The sequence below is a fragment of the Apis cerana genome, linkage group LG9 (genome assembly GCF_029169275.1).
Source record: "Apis cerana isolate GH-2021 linkage group LG9, AcerK_1.0, whole genome shotgun sequence".
NCBI classification, from domain to species: Eukaryota; Metazoa; Arthropoda; class Insecta; order Hymenoptera; family Apidae; genus Apis; species Apis cerana.
Window position 1 is genome coordinate 6,282,487 of NC_083860.1, and position 12,744 is coordinate 6,295,230.

The 12,744-nt window shown below is 27.8% G+C and overlaps 1 protein-coding gene across 1 annotated transcript in view; it reads left to right on the forward strand.

The window, feature by feature from the left end:
* The window catches only part of LOC108003877 (uncharacterized), a 34,501-nt gene extending 22,010 nt beyond the window's left edge, over window positions 1-12,491 (forward strand). The window contains exons 2-3 of the mRNA XM_017066424.3: window positions 267-354; window positions 4,363-12,491. Of these exons, the coding sequence (XP_016921913.1) occupies window positions 297-354; window positions 4,363-4,508 (204 nt within the window). The 5' untranslated portion in view covers window positions 267-296 and the 3' untranslated portion in view covers window positions 4,509-12,491. The remainder of the gene's footprint in view (window positions 1-266; window positions 355-4,362) is intronic.
* The last annotated feature ends 253 nt before the right edge of the window (window positions 12,492-12,744 follow it).

Sequence of the window (12,744 nt, forward strand, 5' to 3'; positions counted from 1 at the left end):
CGCAAATTAAAATTCACGAATATTTCTCCTCTTTATTTATTAATTAATTCGAATAAAATATACGCGATATACATACAATTCCTAAAAAAAAGAGGACAATGAGTGTTCTCTTCTCGTTCAAAAATTCCTCGCCCCTATATCAAGCCGTGTGTCTCTCTCGCCGAGCAAACAAACGGACAAAAAAAAAGAAAAAAGTAAAACTGGCCAAAAAAAAATACAGAAAGAAACAGGGAAGGAAAGAAATAACACGGATGGAATTTTCGCAGTTTCAGGTCGGCGAGCGAAGCAACGCAGAAATGCCTGTGGGTGGACGGGTCGCAGGGAAAGTTGGGATTTACAGCTCCCATTATAATGGTAATGTAAACAGGGATATTATACCGTTATGTATTACGCGCACGTACAATTCGCCCTGCACGCTTTTCGCCCTTATTTACCTTGGATCGAAAGGTAAATAGTTCGATTTATTCGCATATTGAACCCGGGTGACCAGTGCGATCATCAAATGGTAACGTAGTGAAAAAAATTCTTTGATCCGTGATGGATGAGAATTAACTATCCTATCCCATCCCATCTCACGATTTTTGATTTGATTTACTTTTTCGTTCGATATACGTTTTTTTTTTCCTTTTTTTAATTCTGATATTTTAATTTTTAATCGTGCGTGCGTGAATTGTATATATGTGTATTTTGCTACGAGAGTGAATGAATGATCGAGTGATCTTTTGATGATTGATTTACTTTTGGATGGAGTATATCATAGTAGAAATGATTGAATTGGAATATATATATATATATAGATTTATTTTTAGTTGAATTTTTCTTTAAAAATTCTTGTATTAATTTTTCCCTTATTTTTATCATTGATTTTGAATTTCACGAATTAGTATTAATATCTTCTCTTGATTTATGCTTTCGATGATTTTTCTAAAATTTGAATTTGATTGAGTTAATGATCATGTTTTAATTATTTTTTTCTTTTAACAAATTTCATTTGTTTTAAATGATCGATAATAATTAATGACGGAACGAAATTTGATGGATAGATATTGATCCATTGAGTTTAAACTTCGAATAACGATAATTTCAGGTGCACGAGCTTAATAATATTTGAATTAAAAAAGAAAAAGAGAAAAAAGAGTTGCACAATTTACGTGAAAATTAAAAAAGAAAAGGGAATAAATTTTAATAACTTTTTAAAATATAATTAAATAGATATCTATCTCCAAACGTTATTAAGTTCTTTCTACGAATATGCGTGTAATATCGAAATTGTTACTAAAAAATGTTATTAAATAAAATTATTAAAATAGATAACAAAAAGTTTGTTAAGCGATGTGCATAATTAAAGCAATTCTTTATATCGTTTCGCCTCCTTTTAATACCTTTCACGTGCAGCTTGTGAGGTAGAAGTAATTTAATTATTAATTAAAATCTTATCGTGTAACGAGATATTTAAAATCTTTAGAAGCATGAAAACGAAATACCTTTGTAATAAAAAGAAATACTTTATCTATAGTAATCGACGTAGTACGAACAAATTTTTGTTTATCATAATTCTTTTTTTCTTTCTTTTTTTTTTACGTCATCTCTCTCGTTTAGAAAATTTCAAAAATTTATGAAATTTTAATTAATTATTTTAGAAATTTGTGAAATAGATTGAAATAATAGAATGCACGAGAAATAAATATAAAATTGTACATTAGTTTCGTTTTGTAATGTAGATAAATAATGTTGCATTATATAATTATACGTCCAATACCTTTGAGTCAAACATTCAACTAAAGAGCACAATTTCTATGACGTCATTTTAAAGTGTTTATACTTGACCCACATATACCTCTTAAACCCACAAGAGGATGATTTTGAGATCATTGTTGCATCTCTATTTTTTTGATCTCTCCCAGCACCGTTCATCTTTCTCCATTTTTAAAATGGTTAAAATAACAAATGGATAATAAAAAAAAAAGCAATAAAGAAATATTCGATCTTAAATTAAGAGAACATTATGAAAAGCAAAATTTGGATATATCACAATTGCTGTTAACTATTTTTTGAGTAATAAATAAAAGAAAAAAATGTCATCTTTCGATAATATCTTGCAATAATTATCATCAAAATTATTTGAACAAGATTAATAATAGATATCTATTATCTAAAATAAGAACAATTTTTCGATATATTCAGATAGATACGTGAAAACTAGAATTTCAGAACAGATCACTCGTATCAATAAAACTTGGAAACGAATATTCGCAATATCAACTGAAACTTCAACAAGTATTATATAATCCTTAATATTGATCTCGAAGGTTTACATCGAATAACAGTAACAAGTAACCGATACAAAGCTTTCTCCGACGTTACTTCACCGTGTCCAAAACTTCATAATACGAAGTTTGAACACACAAGTTATGTACAACTTCGACAACTTTGATCTAAATATTATCGATCAGTTTCCGGATATTCTATTCAACCTATTATTCGATCTCTTTCAATCCTATCAATTCTCGATCGAGAACAATTCAAATAAAAGATGATCGATTAGTATTGTTCATTCGAACACGATAATTTTGTATGGACATTTAATGTTAATGTTAACAGCCAGATGATTGTGAATTATTAAATTGTTTTAAACGAAATAACTTAGTGTAAAATAAACGTAAATTTGAAAAAAATATATTGAATAATAGATATGAATTAATATTAATTATTATCACTGATTCGAAGTTCATACATTTAGTTTCTAGTTGTTATTGAAATCTGTAATAACACTAATTTTAAATTAAGAACAAAATTAGAAGATTGAAATTAAAATATCAAATATTGTTTAAATCTAAACAATTAATCTCATGCAAAAATAAATCATTCTCATAAATCACATTTGAAATACAAATTGTTTTAAACTTTCAAGAGAAAATAAATATATTCTTCCTTATTTTATGCAAAATATAATTTGAATAAAAAGATAAATTCATCATGTATTTAAATTTAAAATCAAAAAATTACCCATAAATTTTTCTACTAATCTGTCACGATGTTACGCGTAGATGGTCCTATCCATTATATCTCTCAAACTCACAAGGGAAAATAAATTCTCCTTTTCTGGTATAACATAAAAAATAAATCGCGCACAATCCTATATAAATCATATACACATTTCCGTATACTTAAATTTCAAATCAAAGTAAAATATCCACAAACTTTTCTGTCACGACGTATATGATCGATGCCTTCCAAACTCACAAGAAAAATAGATTCTTTCCACACAACCTAAAAAATAGATCGCATACAATCCTGTATAAATCTACATTTCTATACACTTAAATTCCATATACCTACCAAACATACAAGAGAAAATAGATTCTTTCCACATAACCTAAAAAATAGATCGCATACAATCCTATATAAATCTACATTTCCATATTACCTAAATTATTTATCAAATACAAGAGAAAATAGATTCTTTCCACATAACCTAAAAAATAGATTGCATACAATCCTATATAAATTTCCATATTACCTAAATTACTTATCAAATAGACAAGAGAAAATAGATTCTTTCCATATAACCTAAAAAATAGATAGCATAGAATCCTATATAAATTTCCATATTACTTAAATTATCTATCAAATACAAGAGAAAATAGATTCTTTCCATATAACCTAAAAAATAGATAGCATAGAATCCTATATAAATTTCCATATTACCTAAATTACTTATCAAATAGACAAGAGAAAATAGATTCTTTCCACATAACCTAAAAAATAGATCGCATACAATCCTATATAAATCTACATTTCCATATTACTTAAATTATCTATCAAATACAAGAGAAAATAGATTCTTTCCACATAACCTAAAAAATAGATAGCATAGAATCCTATATAAATTTCCATATTACCTAAATTACTTATCAAATAGACAAGAGAAAATAGATTCTTTTCACATAACCTAAAAAATAGATCGCGCAAAATCCTATACAAATCTACATTTCCATATATTTATAAATTATTTAATACCAAACTCAGAAGAGAAAATGTTCGTAACCCAAAAAAATAGATCGTGCCAAATCCTATATAAATCCATATTTTCGTATATCCAAATTTAAAATACCTAAATTACCTATCAAACTCGCAAGAGAAAATAGATTCTTTCCAACCTTAAAAAAGTCCTGGTTATACTCACAAATGAATCCACATTTCCTAAATTTAAAATACACGAATTTTCCTATCTATTTCTATCTAATTTTTCTATGGTTATGCGTAGGTAGTTGACGTATCACACTTGCCTCCCCTTCCCTCCCCGCTGACAAAATTCCAGTGCAAGGTGTCGGGTACAAGATAAATCCAGCATGCTTTCAGGGAAAGGCTACAGTGGTATTAACGAAGAGATCATGTGGATCAGCATTGGAATGGGGATCACCATCGCGGTACTGATCACCATCGCGCTGTGTTACATCGCCCGCGAGAAATGCCGGAAGCGGCACGAGGGCTACTACGCCTCCTGACGAACACTTCCGCCACCCTCGTGGGCATCGTGGTCCTTCTCACCATCGACGCCCGGCGTCTTTTTCAGCCCGACCACGTCGAGAGGCAAGCCGAGGGCGTACTACATCACCGTATAACGCCGAAACCCAGTGACTAATGGCTCCCCTTTACCTCGATCGAGCTGACGTTCAACCAAGGAGCGAAGGAATCGACCTTTGTCCCATTTTTCCACTTCTCCCCCCTCCCTCTCCTATCTTCTTTCTCCCTGATTTTTCTCCCTTCCTCTTTTTCGCTACGTACGTACAAGGTGGCTCGCTAAAGTATTTGAACAATGTCTCCAGGGAAATTTGTTCAATTTCGAAAAAATTTTGAAGGAAAATTTGCGTGCACGTATATAACATAATGTAGAAGTTTTTTTTTTCTATTTTTGGAAAATCTGTTCAAGGATGATCAAATCAAATCTTCAATGTTGACGTATGATTTGATTTGGAAGTTTTTCTTGCGATAATGGAGCAATTGTACATCGTTGTATTTTTAAAAAAAAAGAAAAAGAAACTAGAATTTCGAAGAAGATCGACTTGGTATCTTTAAAGAAACGTACTCGTACAGTACTCATTAAGAAATATTTAATTGATATTTAATTATTAAAAGGTAAGAAAATGTTGAAGCATTTTAGCGAATCACTATGCGTGTAAGATTTGTCCGTACGTTTTCAACGAGCATCAGGTACTATCCACCGATTTTTCGAATTATCGTCGAATCCAGGAATCGATGATTTATGGACCGTGAAGAGCAATCGACCGAACGAGTTGAATCGCAGGAACTCTCCGATAATTCCACTTGATCGATTGGATAATTAACTGAATTTTGCTGGTATTACTATTACAGACAAGCTCTTGAGGAATTTTACGTTAAAAATTTTTTTTTTTTTTTTAGAATAATTTGAGGTGACTTTATTACGAGGAGAAAAGAATTTTTTAATGGATTAAATTGAAATATCCGATATTGGAACGATATTAATTTTGTGTATTATGTGACTTGGTTAATTATTTTTATTAAGAATGAAGTTTTATTAAGGAGATTATTGTACATAGAAAAAATGAATACGATTTTTATTGGACTATTAATTGGAATTGTACGTACCATTTAATTGGTATCATTCAACGCTGAACTGAGGAAAATTTGTTGTGTATTGGTAATAGAGGGTTATTAATTTCGAGGTATTTAATTTTAATTTTCTCACCATAGACTCATTGATATTAAGGGTGATTGAAAGTAAATTATTCGAATAACATTTATCGATTTTCGAATCGTTCGAATAATAATAATCGTAATTAACTTATTCAAAGATTATTCTAACTTCAACCACTACTTCTTCGCCAATATTTAGATTAGAAACTAATCTAATAATAGGTTAAATAACAATTTCATTAAAATTTTTATACAATTTTAGAAATCAAATTTTCTAAGAGATTTCTTCCAACAAAAAAAATCATTTCTCATTTTTGTTCATTTCATTTCAACTAACTCTATGTTATTATATATTTTCCAAGCAATAAAAGCTTCCATTCTATTTCGAATACAATAGAGTCAATCGGATAAAGAGAAACTTGGATTAATCAAGCTACCGTTTTAATAAGAAAATGCGTTAAATCGCGCTGAAAATGGCGCCATTCGAACGATTTGCATTAAAATTGTTCAACTAATGAAAGGACGATTTTCGCTCGATTAAACTCTCATTTACTATTTCCTATCTACTATCTGCGAAAGAAATTAGAACAAAAAAATATCTTGAAATAATCGTATTTTCACAATTTATCAATTAATAATATTATTAATTATTTGACAAGTTATAGCTTGCGAATTCTTTTCTTTTTAATAATAATATTTTAGTCACGAAACATGATAATTAGATTAACTAATAATTTTCAAAATTTTTTTTTCGAAGTTGATTGCAGTCATTTACGATTTAAAATTTCGCTAATGACGTAAGAACGTCTAAATTTTTTTTTCTTACATCAACAAATTAATTTCGTCGTGAAAATTTTAAACAATGTTTTCGAGCGAATATAAATTATTCATTGTCGTTTTACGAACGATTTAATCCAATCGAATCCGAAATTCGTTTCAAAATTTCCCGTGTTAATCAGCGAAAATGTTCTCACAAATGAAGACTAAACAATCAGGTTATTTTCTCATCTCATCCGCTTCCGTGCTTTCGCGAAACAATTCAATTTTCCGTATGACGTCTCGCCAGTGCCATTCTCAGACGACTGGCAACCATCGTCGACGCGTGCAAGAAATTTCCATCGTGCGATTCAAGGTTAGAATAAAGTCTGGCCATAAATTCCCAAGTTTCGTTTGGACCGCACGCGTCAATTTTTAAACAAACCACGTTTGGCAAGCAACGCGACAGTCGAATTTATGACTGAGAATTCCCTGCCAAGCAACGATTGTCGCTGCAGCGATAATATCGTTTTCTGGATCTTTTATTCAAATCTCTGTTTCAGCTTCGGTGAATATTAAAATTCGTCACAATACATCGCGGGCGATTTGTCGTTAACCTATTCGAGACAATATGCGCGAAGAAATAGGTTATGTTGTTAAAGCAAAAAGAAAAAAAAAGAATGTTTATTTCGTGAAAAAGTATTTGACTCTCTTTTAATAGTAATTGAACGAAATTCGTTTGAAAATGGCCTGTTATAACCTATTTCCATGGTGTACTATCTCTATTTGATCGTCATAAACTATACTTGGCCTAATAGATGGAATATAACTTGGAAACGTAAGAAAATAAATTCCACTAGAAACAAGGAAAATAAGAAGAAACGTTAAAAGAGGAAATATTAGAAGATATTTGAATTGTTACAAATATTCTCGACTAACAGATTAACTTTAATAAAATAACGATACAAGAGAAAATAAAAATATTTTACATGATAAATGCTTCGTAACCATGTCGAATTACATTTCCTAGCATCTCGAATTCAAGTTCTAGTTGTTTGCAACAGCAAAGTTTGCACGGCGTTTCCTTCCTTTGAAGATGCATTATGTATAACATGTATCATCTGTATGCAAAATATGGGCCAAATCGGTGAATGCATCTTAGATTTTCTCTTCTGGTTTTTTTTCATAAAAATCCCGAGAATATAGGGATCTGCTATTTTCCCCTATTGAATTAGAAATCTTTCTCTCTTTCTCTATCTATTCTTCTCTTTCGCTCATGTTCGACAACGATGATCGATCCATTGTTAAATAAATTTTTTTATCAATTAAAAATGAAAAGTAAAATGTTCTACTTATCAGGTAATCTTTATTTCTTAAAAGAATATTTCAAGAATATTTTTTATAATATTGTTAAGTTAACTTTGAGTTAGATTTAATTTCAAACAATATCTATTAAATATCTACTGCCAAAAACACTATGAATTTATCAATTTAGCAATCCATTTAATTATTCTTATTACAAATATCTTTTAACAATTATCAGGCAATAAAATCAATAACACTAAATTGTGACATTAAGACCTAACAATTGTTTTATACGAAATGTAACAAAGTAATGCAAATTTACAATGTTAGATTAATCCTGTGAGTATCTTCCGGTATAAGAGGATTAAAATGGCGATCGATCATCGGTGTTACGAGATTTAAAGGCATATATTTGATATCTACTTTTTGCACCGGTGTGTCTAAATGTTTACGAATAATTGAAAGGAAGATGGTGGAAAATATAGTTTTAATGAAACGGAAGTAGAAGAAGGAGAATTTTGGGAACACGTAAAAACGAAATATAATTTCAATTTTAAGGTAATATCCTCATTGGTAACAATAGCTTCGGGTAACGTAAAATTTGTCTCGGGGATTGTTTATTATTAATTAAAAAACTTGAATAATGATCAATGAAAGGAAGATAATTGCACGCACAAATCACTTTTCTCCAATCACGTTTCTCTGATTGAAGATTGGACGTGAGGTAGAATATATGTATCAAAATTAGAAATGTCGAGAAAAAATTTTTCGATAATTAAAATTTTCTTTTAATTTATATATATACATATATAAAGTATATTATAATTAACGTTTCACATTATGTTTCAGAGTAGAAAAACTATGGTACAATTTCCTTTATGTCCAATCTTCAATTGTAAAACGCAATTTTCGATTTAATAATTGAAATAAAATCAGCGAATAAAATATTGTACGTGAAATTATTATCTTCGTATAATTCAGAATCGCCTCATATGCCACATTACTCTCAACCTATGAGAATTTATTAAGATATTAGATGTCAATAATCGTAATTGGGGATATTCTGATTCCACAAGAGAATCGACAAACGGATGAAACTTGATTAATCGAGACGAATATATTTGATAATTAATGAGATATGATGGAGAGAGCAAATTTTGCAAACAAAGTATATGTGCCTGTACGATTTTGAATAATTATTTGATTTTTCAAAGCAATTCAACAACTTCTATTAAACGTAAAGAAAAATTTCGAAATTTAAAATATATAAATGTTAATGTAATTTTAATTCTATAGAATAAAAAAGTTGATAAAAATATCGATTTATTAAGTTCTGAAGCAGTTTATGTTAGATAAAAGAAGATAAGGATAGAGTATCTTTATCTTTGTCACGTTTTGTCTAACACAACTTCAATCGCTTGTGTATTAATAAATAAGCTTCAATTGACATTTTTGCATACCAATTTTTATGTTTATTTTGGCTTCTGAAATCGACTATAATTATCAGGGAAAACAATATTATTGTGTTGTAGGAATAAAAATTAAGAGAAAAAAAATAATAAAATTCAAATTAAAGAAATTCCAAGTTGAATCAGCGAAAAAGATGTTAAAGTAAGTTTCTTTTTAACATCTAATTAAAAGATCGCAGAACATTAAAACAGAATGGTGCAGCCGTGCTCTTATATAACAAATAAACTTGTAAATAAATACGCGGAGAAACGCATATAAACGCGTAAAAAGACATAGTGCGCCGGTGTATCGCATTACTAACGAGATATTAGATGACACACGCGTGTATCTGTACGTAATACGTAGGTTGAGAGTCTACTAAATCGTCCTGTTTTATTACGATCTGCAAAAGCATTCATTAATTTCACCAAGAACAGAGATCCTCGTTTAATTCGATCTCATTATTATCAAGCACCGGCATCAGATTCCGACCGGAAATAACGGTTCTTGCGATAGAAAATGGCGGAGCTCTAGCAATTTAAGTAAGTTATTTAACTTATGCAAGATTTTAATTACACGGTTGATACAAAAGAATCTTTGTAAATTTTTGTTTTTAAAATTTAATGAAAGTAAAATCATTATTTCGTTGATCATAATTGTTATACTGATACTTTTTGTATGTATAATCGAGAAAAAAGAATATTTTGTTGAAAAAAAAAAAAAAAAAGAAAGAAATCTAATTTCAGCATTTTAAATATAAGTCGGTCTTTTACTTTTCAATTTTTTCTTTTAAATTTCTTGAATTTCTATTCTATTGTTACTTTAAATTTTTCTTCTCATTCTTTAAATTTATAATTGAATTTTAGTGATGATATTTCTCTTTTGATGATTATTTATATAATGGATAGTAATAGTTCTATAATATTTCGTTGAGAGAAATTAATGAAAATCTGTTTAACAAATTAATTAATTCAATTAATGTGTTCTGAAATAGTGTCTGATCTAAACTATCGTCAAGTCACAAAACATCGATCTACAACAAATTGAGATTTTTTGTCTCTGGAAATTTATTTTTCATTCTTTATTATTGGTGAATATTTTCTAAAGTGTTGTAATCGCAATATATGAGGTTTCTCTAATGTAAATTCTTAATGAAAATGAAAATCTTAAGAAATCTTTTAAGAAAAAACTTGCCAAACTATTGATCTCATATAATTTTAAAATATTGTTTCCTCTACCAATACTCAATCTATAATCCTTAACATATATAAAATATATGGACAATTCATGTTATATAGTCCACATATGAATGAAAGTATTATAAAATAATTATTTTTTAAAAAATATAATAATATACTTGATACTCCCAAAATGACAGTGTAATATAGATTGTCTACAAATTAACATGTAACAAATAGTATTTGTAGACAATAAAATAAAATTACAAGCACGTTTTTAAACAGAGAATTACTAGAAATAATAAAATATAAAATTTTATCAAAACAAATTAATAAAATATTAATAAAACCTTAAAAATTAGTTTGAGATTTTGTCAAAACATCATTTGTTTAAGTTTACATCTTTTCAAAATATCTCATATGTATTTGTTATTACTAATAATAAAATATAATATTTAAAAAAAATTTAAATTCATTTAAAATTAATTTGAAATTTTTTTGAATAACTTCATTAACTTCATAACTTCTTTCAAATCATCTCATACATATATATTTCTATCTAATAAAATATTTTTAAACATCTAATTTGAAATTTTAGAAAAGAATTTTAAATCTATCAGAAATTTATTTTTCAATTCTCATTTCTTTAAATTTTTTTAAAACGATACACACTTTAGAAATAATTCGCCTATAAGTAATTTCTGTAAAATGCAAAAAAAAAAGAGGCTTTTTAATTCTCAATCGTCAACCATAAGTGTACAAAGGATCTCAATGTAACAATTAATATGTACAATATAAGTGATTTTGACCAAAAAAATTTTAGAATATATTTCAGAGAATTAAGATTATTACACCAAAGTCTCGATTTGATTATGTATGGTCTATAGAGAACGATTGTAGAATAATGAATACATAATTATTGTTAGAAAATTATACATTATTGAAACCTGGAAGAAAATCTATTGGTAGATAATAGTAGAAGCGGCATAGAAAGGTACAAGCCTCTTAATTGTTCGAATAATTTCATATCTTCCATTTAAGAAACATGATCATTATAGTTATCATTATCATGAACAATATAGTTTTTTACATTTTAATACATTCTCTACTAGATCATATTAAATTCTAAAAAAAATATATTTCTAATTTTTGCGAGTAAAAAATTTATTTTTTTTCCTCAAATAATATTTTTGATTATTATTAATTATTGATTATTATTAATTATTAAATATTTTTAACTATATCTATAATGATGCTGCAAATATTCAAAAAGAAAAAATCATTGTCGCTCATATATAAATATCGCAAAATAATAATTTATGGCAATTTAATAGAGAATGTGTTAAAAATAAAAATACTATTTTTTTCTTATTGTGAATATTATTAAAATAGTAACGATCGTTACTGCTACTTTAAATGATTGACCATTAATATCTTAACATAAAAGAGATAAGAAAAGTGGAACAAAAAATTAAAGCTCAACATACTTTAAATTAAAGTCATACTTTCTTAAATAAGAAATAACTTTTGATAAAAATAATCATCCTATATCTCTTTTTGTAATATTAGAATATAATAATTTGTAATATTAGTCGAATAATCTTCTCTAATGAATGTAAATATTTTTTGCGTTTGTAATATTACGAAGATAAGAAATAAGTATTTTAACAAGAATAAATAAAAAACTTGAAAAAAAAAAAGTAATAAGAGGCTTGTACACAATATGGCGGAGTTCTGATGTTCCTCACACGTGCACTCATGCGCGATAACATTTAGATGTTTTTTTATGAAGAATCGTAAGATCCCGTCATAAATACGACAGATTTTAGAAATTTTATGAATGTTACACGACTTATTCGTGATAAGAGTCTTATAGTGGGCAACTCATATTTGTATTGTGAAAGTAGTTGCTGTTTTATGTAAGAAGAAACAATAAAAAAAAGATTTATCGATATAAAAGCGCGATTCGATATATTAAAATGTCTATTGCAATGACCAACTTAATAGATTGCTCTATGTATTACGATATATTATTTCTTTTGGATTTATAACAAATAAACGATTAAAAAAATGTGGAATAAATGTCTTATTAAATTAATAAATAAATAAATGAATAAATAAAAATTTTTATAAAGTACAGAAAATGATATTTAAACCTAAAAAATTTAAAAAAAAATTGACTCACCAAATAGAATCTCTTCATTTACTTTCTTTCCGTTGTCTTTTTTGCATTAATTAAATAATACACAAAATCCATAAAGATACATGAACACACTATTTTATTAAATCAACACACTTTTTTATCAGAAAACACTTTTAATATTTCACTTCAACATCTTTCAAATTAGATACAAGATTTATGCATAGAAATCGATGA